This window comes from Haplochromis burtoni, unplaced genomic scaffold (genome assembly GCF_018398535.1).
Source record: "Haplochromis burtoni strain Fernald_Lab_line unplaced genomic scaffold, NCSU_Asbu1 Contig_46, whole genome shotgun sequence".
NCBI classification, from domain to species: domain Eukaryota; kingdom Metazoa; phylum Chordata; class Actinopteri; order Cichliformes; family Cichlidae; genus Haplochromis; species Haplochromis burtoni.
In genome coordinates, this window is record NW_024582407.1 from 1,572,899 (window position 1) to 1,598,635 (window position 25,737).

Below are 25,737 nucleotides of genomic sequence, written 5' to 3' on the forward strand. Positions count from 1 at the left end.
ACCCGGCCCAAAAATAACTGACAGGTTCAGGAGATCAAATGCTTGTAAAATTCTCTTTACTCAACAGAACGTTAAATCATAGCAACAAGTCAGAGTCAAATTATCCAGGCATTGCCAAACTTTCAAAAACTCCTTTATCTTATGTCTTCCCACATAAGTTCTGACATTATATTCCACAATCAGAATAATGATCAAGTATATATTTTATTTTGTTGTTTTTTTTAAAACAAAGGAAGCCAAGGTAGCTTGTTCTGCCATTAAATGACCGATGAGGAGAGAATGTGAACCTGCAGTGCTGCTTGTATTCCGTCCATGCAGTGGAATCAGTGTGACTAATGAAGAATTACATTCAGAAAAATAAATGTTTCTCTGTCCTTCCCTCCCTTAAATTCTCTCCAAGCCCAGTGTCTGATATAGCTTAAACAAAAACCTTAACTGAAGACCATGTTCAGTGTGGTAAAAGCTTGCACAATGTTAAAAAGTATGCGAATCTGAGATATGACAACATTCACAATGGGAATGATGGGAAACATGCGGTTTGGGGGGGTTAAAGTAAGGGAAATCTAATTTGTACGTTAAGTACCTAAAAGTGAATTAATATTCTCATTTGTGCTCCAGTTCATCTACAGGTTGTTCCTCTATCACTGCCTTTCCTCTCCAACATTGTGTTCCACCATACTGAACATTGTCCACATTATCACCCACCCGCCCACCCAGTGCATATCACACGCAAATTACACTCCTTCCTCAATCACAAAACATGCACCAATAGGAGATACCACCCCTCCCACTCCCTCCACCACAAAGAAAAGTTATACCATTGCATTAAAACAACTGTAACTGCAAAATAACTACACATTCAAGTACCTATTTGTCATATGGCACCAAGAGCAAGTGTACCACAATAACATTAACCAGCCAGCAATCTCTGTTAGGTCTATTCTCTTCCAATACTGCCACTTCAGAAAGCACATTACATTTGCCATTAAATGATTGAATATATATACCTGTATGTTACAGGTTTGTATTTATAGCATATTTTAACCCCATCTAAATACTACACACACATAGACAATGCATGTGTGTGCACACTGTAAAAGACTTGGTTTTTTCCTGACAAATATCCATCTCTAAAGCTTCCATCAATCTTTTTAGTGCTTAGGTTAACACAAAAGACTCCTGGTAAACTCAAACCCAACCTAAATCAGCAACTGCCCTGTGCCTTCAAGGTAAAGTCAATGAAGGTGGTTGTGGGGAAAGAGGGGAAAAAAGAAAAAGAACACCAATTCAGTGACTGCGAATTTAACTCTCAGTGTAGAACCCCTTCTCTTCAGCCTAGTGTCCCTCCTTCAACTTCATACAGTGAATAGCCGAAACCAAAGTCTCCCAATATGTTGTAAAAGGTATGTTTCAGGTTCCTCGTGTTGTTTTCTTTATCCATTTGTAACACGACCACAGCAATAGTAATTTAAAAAAAAAAGTATACCAAAAAAAAAAGAAGCATATTTTTAAGTAAATAAATGTTTACAATCTAAACTCCAAAAAAAGGTATTTGTGTTTTTTCTTCTTTTTTTTAATACACACACACACACACACACACACAGGATATCAGAGAGATAGAAAAAGGCAAGCTGTAGCATGAGCAGGATTGTGTGTGCGCATGTGTTAAGGATGAGGGGGCGGTTGGAATTCCTTTACCCCAAACCCCGTCTTTGGAACGCTGCTGTGTGGGAACGGTGCGTGCAGCATCATGGGTTGGGCTATTGGGTGGGGGTGTTTCTCCCCCCCCTTCTTTTTTTTTTCCAGATTAGGCCGCAATGAATACCATGGCTGGGAATTTAAGGGACAACAAACAAATCAAAATATTTCTGTCTATATAGATATCTCCCTATATATATTTTTTTATATTTATGAATTTCATATACAGTTTCTATCTTTCTATAATATCTTCAACAACAGCAGGCTCAAAAGCTTATGATTCTGGCATTGTCTGCAAATGCAAAATGAGAGCTGAGTCTCTTCTGCCTCATGAAGCAGCAGAGAAACTGAAGTTAAAACAACAAAAAATTAAAAAATAAGGCAGACAGAAGGGAAGAGTGACAAATCAAGTGACAATATCCTGAAAGAGATGAGCAGACAGAAAGTAAGCAGACATGCAAGAGAGTCGCTATCACGCTCAAGTTTAATGTAGTTGCAGCTGGGCAAACCAGTCCACGTCCCATTTAAGTCTGGACATAATATCCGGGAGTCAAACTGGGATTTGGTGCCAGAAAGTCTCTCACATAAGTGCTCCCCTTATCGTCAGGTGTGGATTCTCAGGCTTTCAGACCCTGAATTTGAGGGTTTAACCTCAAGGTCTTTGGATAGTGATTCATTTAGTTATTTTTATTACATTTCTGTGAGTTCTGTAAGATGATCTCCAGTGAGCCATGTCCATTAATAAGTGAAGAGTTGGCTCCTGTTTGTGTACCAGTAACGCCCAGATCCTGAACTGGACAGTATAGCTTAAGGTGTGTAGTTGAGTTGCAGGCTTGTGTGGTCGATCAACTCCCCGTCAGGCGCAAGAAAAAGTTCACACTTCCAAACAAATAATGCCACAAACCACTTTAAGCCTTCTCAGTGTTTACAATGAATCCACAAGTGGTTGGTTTTGGTCGTGGCTGGCTGGCGAGTTATGAGGTCCTCCTTTCTCTCCCTCCCTCTCTCTCTCTGGTCCAAGCAAGGCACCACAGAACCCTAAAAGATTCAGACCTGTGACCTCTGTCTCTGCAAATCCACAAAAAAAAAAGAAAAAGAAAACAAGGGGCAAGAGAAACTGTGCTTGTTGGCCTCTCCTCCTCGCTGTGTTTATATTGTAGATGTAGTTCTGGAGTCGGAACATGAACGCAGTGCCCCCCCCCATAGTTTGTCTATTTAAAATAAAAAAAAAATTAAAAAAAGGAACAAAAACAGTTTTGCAGTCCTCCACATTAGGTGTTTTTAAAACCAAGATTTCAGCTTCAGTTATTCTCAGTGTGGGGGGGGGAATGAATTACAGAAAAAATTAAAAGGTGACAATGAATGTAATCTCATGTGGAATAGTGGTCCTGTATTTTCGATCAGGCAGTTGTGCTGGACAGCTACCAGTGGTACTCCAATTCCGCTCCACTCTGCAAAAGGAAAAGAGGGAGAGGAGAAAACAGGGAAGCAAAGGAGAGTAAAATAGAGGAAGAAGAAATAAGAGAAAAGCCAGGAAACAAAGGAAGGAGAGAAGGGTGGGGAGAAAAAAAAATGAGACTTTTTATAAAAAGAAAAAAAAAGAAAGAAAAAAAACCTAAACAAAACATTTTAAAAGTAAAACTCAAGGATTTATTCCCCCAAACCCAGACTTGAAGGTCAGTTTTCCTTATGACCAACACAACTCAACAAAGAAACAACACAGTATATTTACAATGCTGTTACAACAGCAGCGTGAGGCAGTAAACGTTTTCAACCTCAGTCTCCGGAGTCTTTCTTTAACATATTCCAACAAAACAACTCCAAGGCCTTCCGTCTTATTTCGAGGAGGGACACAGAAACACAGACTGTTGTATAGTTGCGTGCAGCTGCTGAAAGACTGAGTGAGACAGCGATGCATGCGTGTAGGAACAGTGCATGCGTGTTTGTATGCCTGTGACGTGAGAGGGGGGGACGGACAGGACTAGAAACACCTTTATCATTCATCCTCATCAGACCTCGACAATCATGTCTGCAGACGTCCACATGAACACGCCTTAAACTCTTAAATGGAGCTCCACATGCAGGACAGCAGATCAGAGCAGGGAGTAGAGACAGATGAAGGTGTGACAGGGAGGATTTGTGTAGCAGGTCACCACTTACATGCCTGTAAGAATGTGTGTTTGTACACATGTGTGCATGTGTGGTTGTATGCATGTGTGTAGATGAGGGGTTGGAAAAGGGGGAGGTGGGGGTGTAACAGTTATATATGTGATCACTTACCAAATGAAACAGGAGGGCTGCGTTAATCAGAGGGTGAACACACAGTTAGACAATAGATACATCCCTTGTCAATGTGTATGTGACTACAGGTGCGTACCTTACTACACACCATGTGCAAAATATGTTTAAATGAAGGGTGCAACCAGCACTAATTGAGCTACTATGACATGCTTCTTTCTAGCAGCTGTGTAGGACGGCTTAGCCACTTAATGTAGACAAAGAACCCTGCCGAGGTTAAACTAGGATGGCTCTATTTGACAATGTTATGACAAGCAGCCTTGTTTCTTTCTCCTAACACCTAGCAGGTGGTAGCACTCAAAACTTTTTGTTACAGTGTACAGTCACACACAGAACCTACCCACTGTGGTTTCATGTGTGCATTTCTTTTCCATGATTATGTGTACACAAAGCAAACAATCACAGTACCTCTAACTCATTACAGAAAATCCAAGACAACACAATGAGGCAAATATCACATCCAGCTAACAGGACACACACACACCCACACCACACAAGACCCCTTATATGCAGGTAGAGCTCTTTAAGGACACTGCAGTGCTTATCATTCTAAACAATACAATAGTGGCCTCAATCTCAGTGTGAGATTCTCTCACAGACACAAAATTTGTCAATCCTTTATAAACATTTACAAGTTCACACATGCAATACTGTAAGCCATTTACTGCAACAGGGGTCTCAAACATAAGGCCCAGGGGCCAAAATTGCACAGACAGACTCCAATCCGGCCTACTGGACGGCTATGATAAATGTGAAGGAAGACATAAATTTTGGACTTTTAACTATATTTTCATAAATTTAACAGACCCCCCCCCTCCCAATATGGCCATTCGTACTATACCAAAAGTAATTAAGTGGCAAGTAAATAGTGAAAACAATCAAACATTTCTCTCTTTTTAAAATAAAATAAAATAAATGGGTCCACAAAAAAAGAAAAAGAAATCAGTTAATTGTGCAGTTAACTTCTTTATGTATCCCCTTTTTTCATGTCGTGATTGTCAAAGAACATGTTTGTGTGAAACATGCAGGCAGGTAACAACAGCTGCAAAATCAAAGATTTAAAATTCTGTATTTTCCATCTCTGTAGAAAACACGGAACCCTTGGACAAAACTTGTTGGAGTGCAAACATTTCATAAGCACTCAAACAGTTTACCTCAATAATAATAATAATAATAGAAATAGAGAAACAGGCCTATATTTGAAAGAGGACAACAATAATAATACTGTTTATATAAACTGATTGTTTTTCCTACTCTATGGTTATAATGAGCTTATGTGTTGTAACCTGCAAATATAAATGCAGGTTAAAAACCTGGCTCAACAAGTGCCTTGGCCCCCTCAGTCAATAACACACTATCCATTACCTCAAAGAACATGAAGCTACATCAATAGTTAGAAAAGAACACCAGGACATTTTTTAAACTTTCCAATAAACATTAGTGAAAAGCTTATTTATGCAATCCACCTCAAGTGAACTGGACCCATTATGTTCATTTCAGCTTTGCATGGTTCACAGTTCAAAACAATCTTTATTTTTCTTACACTGGTGCTTCATACAGCCCCTCAGTTTATTTAGGGTATGAAAATAGCCATCTTAGCTACCATCCCCTGTCAGAATTCCACAAACAGAATCTAAATCAGTCACTAAGTTTAGTCAATAAATTGAACAGCCTGTGTGTGCTGCTGGTGCCTTTATTATCTGACAAATAACACAGCTTGTGTAATACAACCCGTGTGTTTGTCCTTCAGTGTTGTTTACTCATACCCTAGTATTTTATTAGTCTACTATTTAGCACTAATTAGCAGTAGAGTGTGTATTGCACCAGTGCAGTCTACAAACTGTCAACTAAGTTTGCCAGTTGCTAGCTTAGTACACACCCTTATTGTCCAAATAAGGTCACTTCTGCCTCCAACACCAAAGTTGTGGTAGCCAAAATGCTTACACTGAAGTATTTAAAATGCAAAGTTTGAAACTAAAATATCCATTGCCATCTTTCATATACAGTCTATGGTTGTAGAAAAGAAGAAGAAAAAAAATACCACAATAACAAAGGGTGTCTGTCTTTACTGGCAAATAAAAATAAGTCATTACTTTCCTTGGGACATAATTTTGGATTCCATCTTTTATTCACATGCTGTATAAAACAGTGTCTACATGTGTCATCGGCGAATATGAGGACACAAATTTTAAAATGCTGACTAAAGTGGAAAACGTCTGCCAGTAGCAAAAGCAGAAGGTAATGTAATGAGTTAAACAGCACTGTCAAAGTCACTGCACAGTATCTCCTGTCACTGTCACTTACAACCACTACAACATTTGAAAACCAGGCTTACAGGGGAAACCCTTTTATTAAACATTAAACTTGAACGCTTTAAATGGTGGATGTTCTTCTCTTCTATTTGCTGTTAGTATTTGCCTTTATCTGCTGTTATTTTATTGTAGATTTACTACCTCATTCAGTATGTGAATGGGTGTCAGTATGAGAGCGTGAATGCCTGTGTTCTTATTGGCAAATTTAAAAAATTTGCAACATCTACCATTCAGCAGCAAAGTAAATTTAGAAGCGTACATATCACATTCTCATGCTCAAACATGGGAAAACTTCTCATACCAGTGTCAGATAACTCCACTTAAAAGCCTAACTAAAGTGTCTTCATACACTTTCCTGTTAGAATAAAGAAAGCTCCAAGCGGTGGAGGCAAATAAAATAAACCATTAAAAAGAGCCTATTTGAAGCAGATAACCTGAAAATGAATGTCTTCACTTGCAACTTCATAGTTCCACTCAAACATTTCCTGACATAGCTGTATCATCTTGCACCATGCGTAGAGAAAAACAGCATTTAACATAACTGAAAGGGGATGGGCTCAAAGCCACATCTTAAGTCAGTAATTTTATACTTTGTTTATAAATCACCAGCTTAGGCCACCACATGAGATGAATCAACATAAGATTAACAAAAGAAGATCTCCCACTGGTATTTCATGGGAATATGCTACACAGAGCGTACACACATACTCTGTGACTACATAATTAGCTGATCAACTGTTAATTTAAATGTACAACTACAGCCAACTAAGTGCACTTAAAGTCATACCGTACATTAAAGAAACTTGAGACATAAGACAGTTGAAATCTCAAATTTGCCATGTGCCCTCAACATTTTTAGTATTTTATGTCTAAATGGTCAAAGACAAAGCACCTACGTTTCTATATACTGATACTTACTCCATCCTCCTCCCTGTATGGGTTCAGACGGTTGTATACTGCTTCAATAACACTGCGTCTGCAAGTGGAACACAGAAACCAAAAATTTCATAAGGTATTGGTTGGAGCCATCAATCAAAGCTACAAGACAGTGGAAGACTAAGTGGAGTAAAGGTGTAGCTGTTAAAAATAAATCAAATTGTAACATTTCTGTAATTATCACTGTCTGAGCACATAATGAAGTATTACAGATGTTTAACACTTTCATATTTTAATCATACATTTTAATAAATGTCAAATGGTGCTTACTTGCTGGCAAGACCACCCCCTGGTGGCAGAGGGGGCATGCCGCTGTCAGTGGACAGGTTTCTCATCACCGTTACCAGATCCGGAAACCCCTCCTCCCCTGGCCGAGACAGCATCTCTAAAACAGCAGCAGACATGTTGTTACACAAGTCGGTATTAAAAGAGCTGATGATAGCCATGAACATCTGTGCAAAGACAGAGGAGGGAGAGCAGAGCAGCAGAAGGACAGAGACCAAAATTTGACAAATGAGGAGAAAGGAAGTGAAGATGGAAAACATACAAGTCAATTTGTGGAAGCCAGTGTATTTCTGAGACGAGGAGAGGGAGAAAGATGGTGACAGAAAGAGGCCTGCAACTGAGTTGGGAGTGGCATAAGGCCAAGATAATGTTCCGCCAGAGAATTCCTCCCTCTCTGTTTTGTTCTATTCCCTCTCTCCTCTGTCTTCCAGTATTAGACAGTACCCTAAGCCAAGCATCTAGCCTGCTTTACACAAACACTGTTTGAACTTCTGAACTGTACCTTCAAAAGTGGAATGATTTTGACCCATTTTAGAGTGCTTTTCAGCCAACATGAACTTACTTTAACACATAAAATAATTACCTGTCTTTTAATCTCAATTTCAGAGTCTTACGGTTCGATTTTAAGGCCTTATTTTTTTATTTTTTTATTTCAAGATGACACTGGTATCAGACAGGTAAAAACAAAAACTTTAAGGATTCATTTTAAGTTATTCCTCAGAGCTAAAATAAATAAATAAATGTATTTCTTAAGTGACCGGCATCTCAAACAGCACATCGCGAACGAAGAGAGCTGACCAGAAAGGCTGCTCTGTATTCAAAGGGTCTTGTGCTCCCAGAGACATAAAAAAAAAAAATATGGGTTGCAATTAGAAAGAAGAAATGGGCAAAGAGTACAGGAAAGGAGAAGGAAATTCATTCCAACAAGACAGTAAATGTTTGAGTGAAGCAAGGGAGGAGAGGAACGGAGAGAGAATAAAGAGGGGAGATGCTCGCTGAAGTGGAAAAGGAGGTCATGATGGTGTCATTCTTCTGCTGTGAGCCTGAGCAAATTTGGCTGGAGGTTAGACAATAGCAAGTAGCAAGGTCAATCGAGGGAATATACAGATATGATGCACATTTTCAGTAGAAATAAGATGAGTGTAAATATGGGGGGGGGGAAAAAACATAAATGAAGGTTATCAATAAATCCCCAGCTGCCCATTTTCTTCCCCTCAATACCCTATTTTATGTGTAGAGTTCATTCACACAAAGACAATTAATACGTTGAATAAATACATTGAATAAAACATTTTTCTCCATTCAGACACTCTCACCTTCAACTCGAGACTCCAGGTAACTGTTGAGCTCAGTGTCTTTCCTCACAGCTTCCTCCGATACTTTGGGAGCATTGGGCAAACACACTATCACAACACTCATGTTATCCCGACTCCCCTAAAACGGACCAAAGGACAGACGAATAAAGAAAGAGAAGAAAGAGCAGGTTAAGAGAAGATGTTGTATAGCTTGCATTTTTCATAGGGAATAAGTGACTGAATAACCTGCACTGTAACTCAGAGCCAAGTAGAACATGACTGTATCAAAAACATACAGTAAATAAGCAATAAAATGCATTTCCCCCCTCTATCATCTATTGAATTCAAGCAGATAACAGCTGCTGGTCAGGATTAAGGAGTAACCTGCAAGACTTGAAGCCATCTTTCAAGCATTTTGTACTTCAAAGCTCTGTACTTCATTCTTTTCATTTTTACTTTGTCCTGTTTTCAAGACTGCCAAAACAATTTCTCTGTCTCCTTTTTTTAGTAAGGGAAAGTTTACTGAGCCATTAAAGCAGTTACAAATAGCTCTTTTTCAACAAAAAACACAACAAAAACAAACACATTCTCTAAAACTTTCTTCATCATATAGTGTTCTTCTCTGGCAGGAAATTCAAATGGACATCTTGCTGACAAAACTTTCTACACATGTACGTCTCCATAGGTCAAAAGAAAGCAGAGGATGTCACAGCAAAATATACAAATGATAAACTCCAAAACAAATAAGTACATACCTTGTGCAGACAGGTATCCACCACTTCATTGCAGACTTTCTCCAGATCATCACAGATCTCAAGCCTCGATTTCACAAACTCGCACAACTCCTCATTGGACATAACGTCCCAGATTCCATCACACGCTAAAATCACAAACTGATCCTGTTCTGGTGCCCGAACCATCACAAACACCTCTGGTTCAGGACTAACCAGCTGCTCTGTGGGACCCTTACCATCCACACACTTGTAATCATAGTCCCCCAAGGCCCTTGATACAGCCAGTGACCCATTAACCCTTTGAATCATCACTGAACCGCCAGCATTCTGGATGCGCTCTCTCTCACGTGGGTTGCAAGGCTTGTGGTCAAGTGTGGAGAAGCACACCTGTGAATTGCGGTAGAGAACTGCTCGAGAATCCCCACAGTTAATGAAGAAGAAATTATCAGGTGACAGAAGAATTCCCACTGCCGTAGAGCCACTGCGGTCCATGCCATTTCGAAGGTCGGAGAAGCTGCGCATGTGCTCATCTATTTTCAGGAAGCCTGTCCGGATGCCGGCTTTCACAGCCTCCACTGCAGGCGGAACTGGTACTGAAGCGTTGGAGCCGTCTGATCCAGACTGAGAGCCTTGTGTGTTTCCAGCCCCTAAGCTAGCGGTGATTATGTGCTCAAGAAGATGCTTGGAGCAGTAATTGGCAACTTTAGAGCCTGCGTGGCCATCGTACACAGCAAAAAAGGACCAGTCAGTCATACCAAGGGCTGGAAGGCCCAACACAGCTGTATGAGCATCCTCCATCTCCACCCGCCAGCCCTGCATGGAGCTTAGCCCATAGCGCAGGCCATTGCCCTCGCCATGTGAGTTGTACTTCTCTGTTTTGGGCTTGTCCAGGAACGCACCCATGGCTCTGCCCTGAGAGACCCACTGCTAGCTGTTGGAGAGGAAAAACAAAAAGAAACAAGGGACAGAGAAAGAAAATCAGACAATGAATCAGTACTGAACAGTTAATTATGTTTCTACTATGCTGGTAGATTACAATACAGAGTCTTAATTATTCACTGCCAAGACTGTGTTTGGTAGATTTCAGGAAAAGTGCAGAAAATGCTGTTTCAAGTAAAGCACATAACTTATCACTATTCATAATGTGTTCTCAATCTCTACTAGATTTATAGTAGCATTGTGTGAAAGTTGCTTGCTGACACTGCATTCAGTTTATATACAACAGCATTTGGGTAGTCAAAAAAACAAAACAAAAACAAAACTTGATACTCAGATATTAATTCACACTAAAATTAATATTGAATTAGATACTCATTTGGAATAACACTGATACAAACAGTGACTTTGTTGCCTCGTCCAGCAGATGCATACCTTCACACAGCACTGCTGCATGCAGACATACACGCACCTCCTCACCTCATTAACATAATATTCATAACACTGAGCAACACTTTAGAAGGAATCTAAAGGGGTCAGTAAAGTTCCAATACAGTATTAAAGAGTTAAAAACGTTAACCTGACTGGCACAGATTTTAACATTAGCCGTTTGTTTAACCATTAGCAATTACCCAACAGCCACATTAGCCCCCTGTTATCATTAATAAAGTAACTTTTCTACTTTTACAACAATTTATTAAAATGTGTTCATTTCCTTTTTGTTTTAGCCAGCTGTGTGGTCAGTTTTAAAATGCAGGTAGTGAGTGGTTATATCTTTTACAGCAATCAACTTTTTTGATCATAAATCATACCATGTTTTAGCTTTAGCATACAGTTTTTCCTTCTACAAGAACTAAATTATTTAGATGTGTGAGCTATTGTGTTGTACCTGGTTATATTACCTGCATTTTACCATCACCATCTCAAATGAAATTACATTTTCCCTTGAGTATCAAAAACAGTACGGAGTATCGGTATCACGTTTTGATATTCCAGTATGGTCACAACCCTTATCAGCATCAATACTAGGGCTGGGCCATATCATACCGTTCACGGTAATACCGGTATAATGTTGGGCAACGATAAGAAAATGAAATATCGCGATAGAATATGGGTAAAACACGCATGCGCAGTGCCTGTGTTTTCATACGCACATGGCGGGAAAAGCATGGCGGCGACGGAGAATGAGAAGGGCGAAAGCAGTTTGTTGAATGAAACGGATGAACCAGAATTGGTTTGTAAAAATGCTGCAACTTCAGTGGTGTGGCACTGGTTTAGCTTTCGTCCGTCAGATACACAACAAAGCACTATTTTTGGTAGAGCATGCTAGTGGATTGTCATTATTACAGTGTTTTTTGGAAAATACGGCACACTTAAAATCAATCCTTTGATTTTTCTGAAAATCGACAGTGCCCCTTATAATCCCGTGTGCCTTATGTATGAATTCTGGTTTTGTTTACTGACTTCAAAACGATTTTATGTGGTACACGGCGCTCGAAAATCTGTCAAATGTTTTAGTACGACTTTGCTAAGCTACGGACCCGCACCGCTTGATGGATTGTCGGAGCATTATGGCTATCGTAGGCAGGAGCCTCGCGCAGTGATGCGTACTGTGCTTCAACATAATATTACCGTATTGTGTGTGTATAACCTCTTTTTAAGTTTTGTGGATATTATACATGGTTATGCTGAGGATATGTCGGCCAATTTCCACTGGAAATGCCTTTTGGTTAAACTGTCAGCAAGGAATTTGCATTTGCACTGTTAAATTTTTGTAGAACTTTAATGCACATAAAAAACAGCTGCTTGTTTAAGTGAAAATACATTGTTGGGTTTTTTTGCACTAATAAAGTTGTGGAGTTGTAAAGTATTTTGTCTAGTGTCAATTATATCGTCTTATATCGTTATCGCAAATTTTCAAATGTATATCGTGATAATTATTTTTGGTCATATAGCCCTGCTCTACTCAATACATGATAAATACAGACGGACTCATTCCAAACCATCCATGAGAGATTTGTATTAGAAAGACCTTAACGGATAACAGCCAGTCATACCAACCATTAATTTTTGAGAAAAACTAACTGGACAATATTAAAGTTTCAATCTTCATGATTACTAATGATATTAGGAAAGGTTGTAGAAATCGTGAAGGAATATATAAAGATTTGCATAATATAACTAGGAGAGGACAAATAGTGTTCTCTTGCAATATATTCATGATTTTGAAATGTTACCATTTCTTTGGTATCTATCCATCTTTGACTGCTTTACAGCCATCATCTCCTCTTCTAACTAGTGCTGGGTGATATGAAAAAAAGTTATTTAGCAAAAATAAAAAGCCTTCAAATCTCACATGGCTTTGGCATATTCTGAAAACACAAAGACTACAAATATCCCCACAGATATTTAAGGAGAATATTTAACTTTTGAGTTGCTGGAAATTTTCTTCCTGTGTTTCTTATACTTTCTATGTAAGGCTTAAGGAACATATCAACTGTTTCTTATTGGTGATCACTGTACACCACATCCACAAATAGCAGCTACTTAGATTTATCCTTAAAGAGACAGAAGAAAGTTTAAAAGCTTCTCTGGGTAGCCAGAACTGCCTTCAAAAAGCATTAACAAACTTCACAGAGTGTTCAAGAGGATGCGTTATCTATCAATAACTGCACCTGCATTAGCTAAATGCACAGCAGCATTACGCTGCTGGATAGCAGAGAGAAATTCTCTATCCAGTCTGTTTATTGGTTATGCAATGAGAGAACATTAACTTTTACAGTCTTATTGATTGTCACACTGCTTAATGGAATCTTAGCCACGGAAATTGCACAATAACCCATACCTTATATCTGAAAATATCAATAAGTGCTACTTACAAGTAAGTTGCAGGCATACTCAAAGGATGGTGTCTGTTAATGTACATGTGGACAGAGCTAAAAGGTTCCTCTCAAAAAATAAAAATAGATAAGTGCCCGCTATTTGCTATTAACTTATGATTTAAAGTCAAATCTAAAAAACACAGATTTCATCAACAAAATGACAAGTATGAATGCTAACTAGACATAGATGAAGGGGACTCAGTGAGTGAGTCACCCTCATCTACATATGAAGCATTTAGACCGCCTTGTGTACTCACCTTTCCCCCACCTAACTAAAAGAACAGAAAGGCTTCAAAGACAACTAATATCACGCTACACTGCCAGGCTGACAGCATGCACCTCACTCACACATCACACTTTATCTATATTATGCTGTTTAACTGCTGGAAGCCAAAACTGTACTTGAAATTAACATTTGATTAATTGAACAGCCCTACTGTGTGTCAAAGTAGCGCACAGTCAAATAGTTTGGTTCTTTGGGAATTGTTTTGGAATTAATGAATGAATAATAAGCAAATGTGATTTTTGAGCAATTGTGACAGCACTACAATCAAGTAACAGTTTGAGCTGTGCACTGGCAGGTGCATCTCATTTCATTTTTATAGCTAAAGCTCCAGTCCTACTGTCGTAGAAATTTGCCTGTAACATCTCAAAAACACATATTCCCCAACCAACTGCAAGTGGCTGCTGGCTGATACAAGGTGAAATTAGTTGGCAAGATATATATGGCAGTGTTTGCAAAATTTTCGCCGATGGGTGATGTATTCGCGCATGGGTGGGGCAATGTAATCATGCACGGACTGATTTGCGAGTTTACAATACAGAAGAAGTCCAAACATAGACGAACTAACTAAAAATATATATATATACTGTTAGCATTAACGCGGGTTAAACACGGTCATCACGATTTTAACGCTCTCAACCCATCTGGAGCGCAGAATGAACAAAATTTGGACAAACTGCCGAAATGTGTTGACAGAGACATTTCAGGGATTTTGACTCAGTTTACGCTCCAGATGGGTTCATTGTTAATCGCGTTAGTCGTGATGACAGCGTGTTAATGCTGACAGCACTAAAAAAATAAAATAAAATAAAGCCACCAATTTGGGATTTCTTTGGCTTTCTTTAAACCAGATGAAAGAGGTAAACATAAGGATGTAATCAAAGCGGTGTACCACTTGTGCAGACATATAGTGTGAGCAAAGTACTCAAACACGACTAACTTGCATGAGCATGTACGTGTCCACCATCCAGCTAAGTATGCTAGGCTATCACCAGCTTCTGTAGCTTTATCAACAAGCATTTGGGCACACTCTGAAGAGGGTGCATTTGCTCGCAGATGAAAGACAGTGCTGTTAAAACAGCGCTATCATTTTTTTTTTTTTTTTTTTGTTGACTGCTTCTATTAGGCTCCACCATTATTAGCAAACTTACTCATGGGTAAATAAATAAATAAATAAATAAATGGCCCTTGTAAAAACTATCAATGATAGGCTCAGCCTGTTGTCAATAGTCGATATATTCGTCCAATCGACCAACCCTAAAGCATACCCATAAGAAGCCAGCAAAGTACACCCCAGAGTAAAACAACCACAAGATCCCTTCTTTGTAATGATCAAGGGTTTGGGTTTTTTAAATTATGTATGATGTAACCAGGGGATAAACTTTTGAAATTAAGAAAATACTTTTCCTTCAAACTTCTGCTTTCTATAATGATTGAAAGGAGTCTAATCTGTTTTTAATTTTTATAAAGAATCCTTTTTTAAAATAATTCTTTTTTTTAATCTTCTGATCTTTAAGATATAAATAATGCTTCTCCAAGTTTCTCCCTCTTTACCTTGCCAATGGTTTGTTATCAAAGCGTTTGATGTGACTTCCAAAATTTAGATGATATTCAACAGGTGCATGACAGACAAACACACTTGGTCACTGATCACATATCAAAGGGAGGAAAAGCATCAGTAGTCCAGAACACTTGAATTATTACCTTGACGACAAATGCGGTCACACACAACACTGAGCAGATATCAAAGCAATTTCCACAATCACCAAATAACATTATTTGCTCTCACCTATGCTGCAACTACATACACATCACGTGTACCATACCTGGCTCAAAGTGGGCCTTTAACATTTGACTGCTTACACAGGTAAAGCAGAGTCTGTATTCAAACTTGAATGTGTATCATATGCCAAAAAATTGACTTTTTTTGGCATATGATACACATTCAAGTTTGAACCACTTAAAACATTTTTTTTAATTCATTAAAAATATTTTATTACAGTCCTGATAATTGCCGTTTGGTTAAAAGCCTAAATCTTTGGCAGTTGCCAATTCCCCAGGCCACTGGTGTTCATTAAAAATAAATACCAGCATAGGTAATTTGTACACCACAGACTGATGTCACCCAAAGTCTGATGTCTCCATGGCTACCCAGCTTGGAGTGGCAGCTGAGTGGTTGTCATAGCAACAGTGGTAGTGGCCAGACGTGACTGCACATGAACTACCACATGTATGTATGTCTGAACATTCATGTAGTCTATGAAGGTGACAAAAAAGCAGAGGCGGGATTTGCTATGATTTACTAGGCCAAAATGTTTTTCCCCACTGGTTTCTGTTTGAGGCGCCCCAGAAAAACCACCACTCTCAGCTTCAGGACAGCTTTAACAAGTTAACTCAATTTAACAGTCAGCTGCTGATAGGATCCACGCAGGGTGAGATTAGCTCGTCAAATGCAGACCACAGGCTTAACACAGTGAACTATTACTAATGTCTTACAGCTCTCTCTCCTGACTCGATGACATGAAAGGTACAGTGTGTGATATAATGGCCAATCTACCCTTAGAAGTCAGCATCACCTTACTAAACTACTGTACTGTTGTTTTGTGTGGGGAAAAAGACATGATGATAATATTAGACTGATAGGAAATGCAGCATGGTAGCAGTGTAGCTTGCTGTAGAGGTGCTGTACCATGCTGAGGAGCTGATTAAGGGGAAATTAAGGTAAAAAGTAAAAGCCTGAATGGGATATTAGCCCATGACAATATACCACTGCTGCACCCTTTCTTTAGTTGGACACAACTAAAGTAGTGGAGTTAGGAAACAAAAAGTTAACCCAACAACTATACTGTAATGCAACATATTTAAAGGAAGCATGGAAGTCATCAACTTCAAAGCTAACTCAATAAAGGAAACACCTTAGTGCTGTTGATTTATTCTTATGAACTGACATGGCTGCATTACCACCTCAAAAGTAACCATTGGTCATATTTCTTTCCCAAAGTATTCACTTTTCTTTTTAAATCTTATTTGTGTTCAGATTTATATTCCTATCCTCTACCTGGAGAGATTTGCTATAACCCCATAGCAGAGCCCAACAGCTCTGCTGTTGTATGAACTAAGTAAAATCCATTCTGAAGACTGACAGTAGTTCCAGGGCATCATGAATTGAACTTTTGCAAATTATGCTCATGTTTGGAAAGGACGATTATTCGACATATGCCAACAACTTGTGACTGATAAGTTGTTAAATGTCTGTCACTGTCAGATTTACCAAAATATCAAGATGGCAATGGCAAATAGTTGAAGCTTAAGGCATCATAGTTTAACTAAGAAAGCTATGACCACCTTAGATCACAATACCAAAAACAAATTATTAAAAAAAACAAAAAAAAACAAACACATGCAGCTAGTCAATATTTATAAAAAAAAAAACAAAACCCAAAACAAACTGAGCTGTGACTGTTATAGCTTAACTCTACAATTGAGTCCATCTCTGAAGAGAAAATCCACAACATACAGGCATGTAAATGCTCAGTTTCTACTAATGTGCTTATATTGACTTTTAGCCATGAATCATCTTTTTGCTAGTACCCATTAGCCACATCCACGTTTGATGATTTTATAAAGAAGGCAGTGAACAGCTGGTATAACACACTGTTCTCAGTTATGATTAAAAAGATTAAAACAACTTTACCTCAAAAAAGTTTCTGATTTTTTTCTCTTTTTTTTTTTAAACAAATTTGACAAGTGAAACAAACAGATCCCCCCTCTCTTTGCTGACTCATCTTTGAAGTTGTCAATTTCCTGGAACAAGTGTCCTTTGAACAGATGATGGGGATGTCTGTCCAGACCAAAGAGATTGAAAGTACACGTGTCATGTCATACTGGACTGCAGGTGCTTTCTCTGCAATATACTGTGCTGTGAAAAAGTGCCCCCCCCCCTTTCCTGATTTTTTTTTCTTCCATTTTTGTAACACATTTCAGATCATCAAACTTATAATATTAGACAAAGATAACCTGGTTAAATACAATGATGATTCAATTTATTAAGGAAAAAAAAAATACTGAGACCTACCTGACCCTATGTGTGAAAGTAATTGCCCCCTAAACCTATTAGCTGGTTGTGCCAGCATTGGCAGCAATAACTGGCAATGAGGCTTTTTCTGTGGAGGAATTTTGTCCCACTCTTCTTTGCAGAATTGTTTTAATTCAGCGACACCAGAGGGATTCAAGTCTGGGCTTTGGCTAGGCGACATCAAAACCTATATTTTCTCTTTGGTTTTTTTGAGACGTTCAGAGGTGGACTTGCTGGTGTGTTTTGGATCATTGTCCAAATCCTGAAGCAACAAACCACCAGAGAAGTCGCTTGCTTATTGTTGAATCATGATCTCTGACTTTACAGAGTGTGCTGCAATTCTGTTCTGGGTTATTTTGTGACCTCCTTGATGAGTAACTGATGTGCACTTGGAGTAATTTTGGTCGAAAGCCCCTGAGAATCTTCACCACTGTTTAAAGTTTTCTCCATTTGTGAACACATCTGCTAGGTGTTCCCAAACACCTAGCAGATGTTTGGGAACATCTGCTAGGTGTTCCCAAACACCTAGCAGATGTTTGGGAACATCTGCTAGGTTCCCAAAGTTTTAGAAAGGGCTTCGAAGCACTTTCCAGACTGACAGATGCCAGTGACTTTGTTTTTCTGCTGTTCTTGAGTTTCTTTAGATCGTACCATGATGTGTTGCCTTTTGAGCTCTTTTAGCCTACTTCACTTTGTCAGACAGGTTCTATTTAAGTGGTTTCTTGATTCAACATTATATATTTCCTCAGGTTAGCTTTGTCTAATATTAAAATTTGTCTCATGATCTGAAACATGTAAATGTGAAAAATGGGTTAAAAAAATTAAGAAATCAGACAGGGAGCAAATACTTTTGCATTGCACTGTGTACATGTACCTCTGTTTTCTCATCATTTCTCAACTCTCAGAAGTGGCAAAATGATGAGGGACTTTAAACATAGGAGTACTTAAGCATGCACTAAAACCACTTTCAGTTCCTTTGGGATACATTATAAAAACACGTGCACAGCATTTACATAACCCCACAAGCTGATTCAAGAATCTTAACCAATACTATCACCCTGTTCTGAGACATAAGCAGAAACACAAATTAATCTCTCAGTTATTCAAGGCTTGCCACTACATCTGAGCATGCATCTGCGTGTGAACCCTTTCAGTTCACACTAACGTAACCACATGGGTATAGATAAAGGCCTTTGGACAAGCCCATGCACCCAGTGCAGTCATAGGCTAAAAGAGCATGGCTATTGCAGGATTTCACATCAAGGTGCCAACACAAACATGCCACTGATGCTGCTGCCATTTCTGGAATACACCGTCACACAAACACACTGCCACACACACCAACAACCCAATAAAAGTACCCACAACAAGGCAATAAAACAAGTTAATCCCTGTACTGGAGCTTCATGGGAGCAAATGGGAATAGAAGCTTTAAATAAACCTAGACTCTACTACGTACATTGTTAGTAAACAACATGTTGACGTTTAAAACAAAAGCTAGCTTTATGCTAAGCAGTAACCAGAATAAGCTACACATTAAAACTAGTTCCACGTAAGTCGCACCTGTTGCAAATATTCATGAATCAGATTAAAAATAATTTTAGTGGAGAAAAACTGTCGACACATGCCACAAGCAAATAAAGACAAACCAAACCTTCTCGGATCACATGGATAGACCCAAACGTTGGAATGATAATCATTAATCCGCCAGCAGAGCGATGCTGATACCCATTTGAATATTGACAAGTGCGTGAAACGCTCCAATTAATGTGAAAATCACCTGAATGGAGCTCGGGCGTGTTAGTAAGTGTGGCTACACCGGCGTCAACGACAATATCGTACTCCCTGTCCCAATAAAGACATATAAATAACGGTACTTTGAGATCCTGAAGTAAAATCAAGCCAATTCTCGATTCTCGTTACCTAAAACAGAGGCCACTCTGGTTAGCTAACTTCACTAGCTAACCAGCTAGCGAAGTTCACAGTTGTCAAACTGTTTGCCTAACGTTACACGTTAGCGGGTCGCTAGCCAGTGTAGATTCGGTGCTCATTCCGAGTACCAAGTGTTACTTACTGCGTATGAAAGGAATCTCTCACTCTCAGTCTCCCTCTATCAGCCCCTCTTCTCGTGATCACGGTAGAAATGCTAAGACACCCAGCGTTGTTGTGATAGGCTTAGCAGTCCTTAATATTAGCCACTTTCGCTTCTCGGCCCCTGTTCGTCAGTTAGCTTTGAGTAAGCTAGTCAGCGTTTCACACGACCAGTTCTCCTTTCAACATGTCTCTGCATCGACGTAAGGCTTTTACATACATGTTTGGCACTGTAATACCAGGGAGCGCCAAATATATCGCTCTTACTTAGGCTGTCGGTTCAAAAGAAAATACGCTTGGTTCGGCAGGATTTATCTATGATTGAACACCTAGCTAATTTTTGCTAAAGCTAAACGTAAAAAGGTAGATGACGTTCTTTTTCAGCATCCAGTTTTTGGGAGGGGCAAGACTATCGCTCTCTTCTGTGATTGGATAAAAACTGATTCGAAGCTGAGATACGATTGGTCAGCTAATGTACCAGTCAATTTGTTTCTCTAAAAACATAAACTGTGAAAATCCAGCTTTTATTTGCCTTTGGTGAGATTATGAGATTTATAATTTCTCCTCAGATCATATGCTGTTTTCAGAAGAGAGGTGCCTGCGTGCCATAAATAGCACAGTTCGGAAGTAATTGATAAAAACGGTGCAACACCCCATTTAGTTGTTGCCAGTTCCATTGCCCTGTAACACTTAGTACTGATCACCCCCACAATATTAAAGCCAAGGACAAATGGAGTAAAGAGAATTACTCCTTTAGCTACAATATTCATGGGACTGAGCTATGGAAAGTATCAGTGTTACCAATTACCTAATCACAGCCACAGGTCAAGCAACACATGGCACTCCCCAAAGGCTGTGCCTACCCCTAGCAGGACCCTGCAAAAAGCACTAGGTTCTGACCTGCATACAAACTACCAAGATTGCAAGTCTATGGAGGCTTCTCCTCGCAATGAACAAGAAGTAAAGGATCTAAATATCCAGTTGCCAAACAGAACAACCATGGGATCTGGTGTCCATACCCCAACTGATCCAAACTCTTTTGTCAACATACAGGACATCTTCATGGCATTAGACATGTGGCTTTAATATTGTGGCCAAGTGAGACATTGTTAATTGCACCTTGAGGAAATCTAGGAAGAAATGGACTGAAGTTTGTCTTTTATAACCGAAACTCTAATGTGTGAGGCAAAATGGTTACATAGACAATGGAAATTTACATTCTAAGTAGTAAATTCAGTCATTTGTTACCCACTGTGCTATGGATCACATAGTGAACGTTTTTTAAATCCACTCCAAATTAATATCACAACAACTTTTTGGGTTGCTAAGTCGTAAAAACTATCTTCAAATTATCTTCCATGTAAAAAATGATCATCAATCTTCAGACTGACGATTCCTCCAAGCCATTAAGTAAATATTAGTAAGAAATTTTCATTATCAAACATCAGTTACCTCTAGACCTTACTTACTTAGCACTTAGTTCCTCCTACGCCGGGCGGCGCATCGGGCTGCTAGTGATCTCCATCGATGTCGGTCAGCAGCGACTGCTTCAGCTTCTAGACCTAATGTTCTGAAAACATTAAAGGCAATCAATTCATCAAGCCATGGTTATTAATTTTAATAAGCTAGATATAATCATAGACATTATAATATTTTTTTTTCTTAAGTAAGTTAAGTTTATTTCCCAATAACAAACAGTGAGCAAAGTGTCATGACAGAGAAGGAATTTCAACAATATGGCAACCAAAAAGCTGTTACTACTAAATTAAATCCACCCATGTTATTCTGCGTATCCAATTCAGGGTTGCAGAATGGGGCTGGAGCCTAATCCTGCTGTCATACAGTGTACACCCTGGACAGTGTGTGGCAGGACTAACACAGAGTAATTACTTATAATTCATCTATAAAATATTTTTAAATGAATCAGTTATAAACAAATGACTGTCAGTTTGTAGATGTTGCTCCAACTTTATTTACATGCTGTGTAAATAACTATATTCACATATGAAGCTTCTCTTCAACTAAAATAAATGTAAGACCACAGGTAACTACATGATAGCATGATAGAGTGAGAGTTGTTAATATATATTAATATGCTATAATACAGGTCTATATGCATTAGAGATAATAAAGAGTGAAGATTAACTTTCAGCCTAATTAAATAATAAGTTGAACTTTATTTGTTGAAACAAAATTCCATCCATTATCACGCCCAGTGATTCAAGCGACTAGTTTATCGTGCCTGTGATGGCTGGATGTGTTTTAGGGCGTGCTTGTTGACGAGCCTCAGCCCATTGGGCCCAGCTCTATGAGCCCAAACGGGCATGGTGGCTGTGGAGGGTCTTATTAATTTAAATAAATTGCTCAGTTGCACTCAGAAGGTATTGTTGAGGCAGTGGTGCTTTTATGATGACCTGCAATTAAAGTAATTTGTTCGTATTTAATGTGGAGGTGAATTTAACATTCATTTTCAAATGAAAACATAAACACTCCTTCCTCTCTTTTGCAGTATATACTGTGCTCAACATGACGTCATCACGTTGGTGCCTTTGTGTCTCTCTGTGCACTTTTAAGTTATTGGGAACACTTAAAGTATCCCATCAATAATGTATATGACAATTTAGTGAGTATGTCAGAGATTTCCCACTGGCAGCAAAAGTTCTTCCTGTAGTTTATGCAAAATTTTAGAGCAAGTTTAAAATATGCATGTAAGGAAAGCTGTTTTTTCTTTAAGGTACTCTGTACTGCATTACTCATAAACTCAGAACAGGTATACCATCACTAGTCTTCCTCAAAAAAGAAGACAAACAACATGTTTCCAAACAATGTAATCTTATCTTATAAAACAAATTAGTTAAAGAAAATTTGTGCTTAAACAGAACCTTAATCTATCCAAGAGTGATAAGAGGTCTGTTTATTATGTGAAATAATTGTTCATAAGATTTGTAGCAATTTTTTTCAACACAATCCAAATAGAGTAACTTTATTATTATTTAATGTTTTCTTGATTCAACATTACTTAATGTTTTTAAGCTTATTATTTCATGTCATTTCATTTCATTTGATTCTGGTTGTGTAAAAATAATGCAGTCAATTAATTAGTTTTAACCAGCCAATTCAGTTTGGATTTGCAGCCTTATTGGCAAATCCTGTGTTATATCACATCTAATATACAGTGCATTATACAGTGCATAAGATGTTAGCTATCCTGCTGCTTATATGTAAATACAAACCCAATTCCAAAAAAGCCTCGAATGACATGTAAAATGTAAATAAAAACAAAATTAAGTGATTTTCAAATCTCATAACTCCACATTTTATTCACAATAGAACACATAAAGCGCACCAAATGTTTAAACTGATATACTTTTTTGATTTCATGGAAAACATTGGCATGGTTTGAATTAGATGGAAGCAACGGATCTCAAAAAAGTTGGGATGGCAGCAGGAGGTGGCAGGAAAAAAATGCTGGAAAACTAAGTGGAGAAACTGAAGAAACATTTTGCAACTATTTACGTTAAGTGGGAACACATGTAAGTAATCACAAGTAATACCAGTAATATCTGTTTTTTAAAATTGGACATCTCAAAAACGAACATCACAAAGAGGCAGAATTTCTAAGAAGTCAAGATGGTCAGAGGATAACAAGTCTGCAAAAAACTGAGTGTATACATTTTTAGAGAATTTCTGAATAATGTCCCTCAATATAAAAGGGACAAGACTAAAAATCAATATTAGATGTTCATGTTCTTCAGGCAGTCAGGCATCAGTGCATTAAGAACAAGCATGGAAATCACAGCATGGGGCTCAGTAACACTTCCTCCAATCAAGGTCATTGAATGCAGTTCATCTTGCCATCTATCAAGCAAAGAAGAAGCCATGGGTGACCATGATCCTGCAATCCTGGCATTTTCTCCAGATCAAGTGACATTCAAATGTACTGAGGCGCAATGGAAAAGTGTTCTGTGGTCAGACAAATCAAAATTTAAATTATTTTTTGGAAAACATGGACACATCCTCCAGACTAAAGAGGAAAGGAACCATCTGGCTTTTTATTAGTGCTCACTTAAAAAGCCCCCCACCCCCACCCTCAATTCTGGAATCCAGGTCCTGAATTGGCCTTCAGACAGTTCAGACTTTTCATCGATTAAAAACATTTAGTGCATCATGATAGTATGAATAAAATAAAAATATGATGAAGAAGACTCATGACTACTAGTCCTATATGAGACCAGAATGGGACAACATTCCTCTCCTTTTAGTTCCCAGATGTTTACAGTCTGCTGTTAACAGAAGCCCATGTTTACCACAGCTACACAGTAGTAAACATAGCCTTGCCCCAACTTTTTTGAGACATGTTACTACCAAATTCAAAATGAGTTCATGTCTTTCTTAGAATGGTACATTTTCTCATTTAATACTTTTTCTATTGTGATACGATTCTGTTGTGAATAACATTTGAGGTTCACAAATTATTGTATGTTGTTTTTTATTTAGATTTTACACAGCAACCCAACATTTTGGAATTCAGGTTATATTTTGCACATATCATCCATCCATCCATCCATCCATCCATCCATCGGGGCTTTAGGTTGAAGGAGGCCACAAGCTGGAGGGTCTTCTTTTCTTTTTTTAATACTGAATCTTCTTCTTTATCATATTTTTTTCAGCATGGATCGATTCAGTGTGAGTTAGCTGAGATAACATTGAGTTAAGTGCTGCTTGCATGTATATTGTGAAGGAAAAGAAAACAACTAGCTTTGGCCTTCACTGCTTTCTCTCACCTTGTATGAAATCACCCCATGTGCGATCCTCTCTGCAGAGTGCAGCAATCACGCCTTGCCTTGCTCACCACTCTTCAAACACAAGAGCACTTGAAAAGCTGATTTCCTGCTCCTCAGAGGGAACAGGTTTCTTTTGTCAACCGAGGAGCCAGGTCAACACAATAATTGCTGGCAAATTGTGCCTGAAAATATACAACGCTCATTTGATTTACATGTCATTTTCATGACTCGCCGCTCCAATTCTCCTTAACAGCTTGCAATGTTACATTAGGGCCTTATCAATTGTTTATAAGGGCAATCAATTTCTTTTCCTGGATGCGCTGTATCAAGTGTCTGGGGTTGTTTGTATGAGAGAAAAAGAATATACACTCCAACCACACACTCGCCCATACATATTAATGCATGTTATGTGAGGGGTCAAGCTGTTCCCCCTGCTTAATGGGATTATAGACATTAACAAACTCTTTACTAAATGAGAGAGGACCTTTTTCTTTCTCTTTGTCTCTCATCCCCGCTCTATACCATTTCACTCTGTCCTCTTTCTCTCTCTCTCTGATCCCTAATCAGCAAGTAGGCCTAGAAGTGCCTTGGGGCTGAATACGAACGAGCGCAGCTGCCTGGTGCGGATTACTACTACCACACACAGGCTTACCCTCAATGTATAAATTCACACACGCATGCCCGTGTAGTGAAAACAGTGTTCATGTGTCATTCGCATATGCCAGCACTTGCTGACATATGTGTTTTTCAAGCATATGTCATACTGTGAAAGTATCTCACACACACACGGGAAAGATACACACAGAAACTATTTTGATCACATGCCGATAACGTCCAGTAGCAGACACATGCTTGGACACACCCACAGGTTTTAGTGTATCACAGGAACATGTCCATTCATAGCTTATATAGTAGTGTTAGAGGGCAGGTGCTGCAGCCATATGTTGCCATTAATCAGCAAGTGACATTTTGAATCAGCCTTATTTAAGAAAGAAAGATAAAAAGAAAGAAAGAAAGGGAACAAATTAGTTAAATGTCAGCAATATGTAAATGGATCATATTTAAGTGTTCAATTTACTCTGTTGTGGAAAACATGGTCGTTGTGTCTTTCTCCAGTTGATTTTGAAG

The 25,737-nt window shown here is 38.7% G+C and overlaps 1 protein-coding gene across 2 annotated transcripts; it reads right to left on the reverse strand.

Moving 5' to 3' along the window:
* Positions 1–212: 212 nt before the first annotated feature.
* ppm1ba (protein phosphatase, Mg2+/Mn2+ dependent, 1Ba) lies at positions 213–20,232 on the reverse strand. 2 transcript variants are annotated; one of them, XM_014336224.2, is made up of 7 exons: positions 19,809–20,232; positions 9,580–10,489; positions 8,846–8,963; positions 7,515–7,629; positions 7,227–7,284; positions 3,979–3,995; positions 213–3,149 (listed from the first exon to the last, which is right to left on the reverse strand). In XM_014336224.2, coding segments are annotated over exons 2-7 (1,191 nt in total). In that variant the 5' UTR covers positions 10,462–10,489; positions 19,809–20,232; the 3' UTR covers positions 213–3,148. The 2 variants fall into 2 exon arrangements, with proteins under 2 accessions (XP_014191710.1, XP_005930624.1); XM_005930562.2 differs by lacking the exon at positions 3,979–3,995 and having other exon boundaries at positions 19,809–20,231.
* Between the last annotated feature and the right edge of the window lie 5,505 nt (positions 20,233–25,737).

Excerpts from the sequence above, each read along its gene's own strand:
- ppm1ba (XM_005930562.2), bottom strand. The coding sequence starts at position 10,461 with ATGGGTGCGTTCCTGGACAAGCCCAAAACAGAGAAGTACAACTCACAT. Across the intron at positions 7,630-8,845 it reads CCTGGAGTCTCGAGTTGAAG|AGATGCTGTCTCGGCCAGGG; the intron begins GTGAGAGTGTCT and ends CTGCTGTTTTAG. Across the intron at positions 7,285-7,514 it reads GGGGGTGGTCTTGCCAGCAA|ACGCAGTGTTATTGAAGCAG; the intron begins GTAAGCACCATT and ends TTCCACTTGCAG.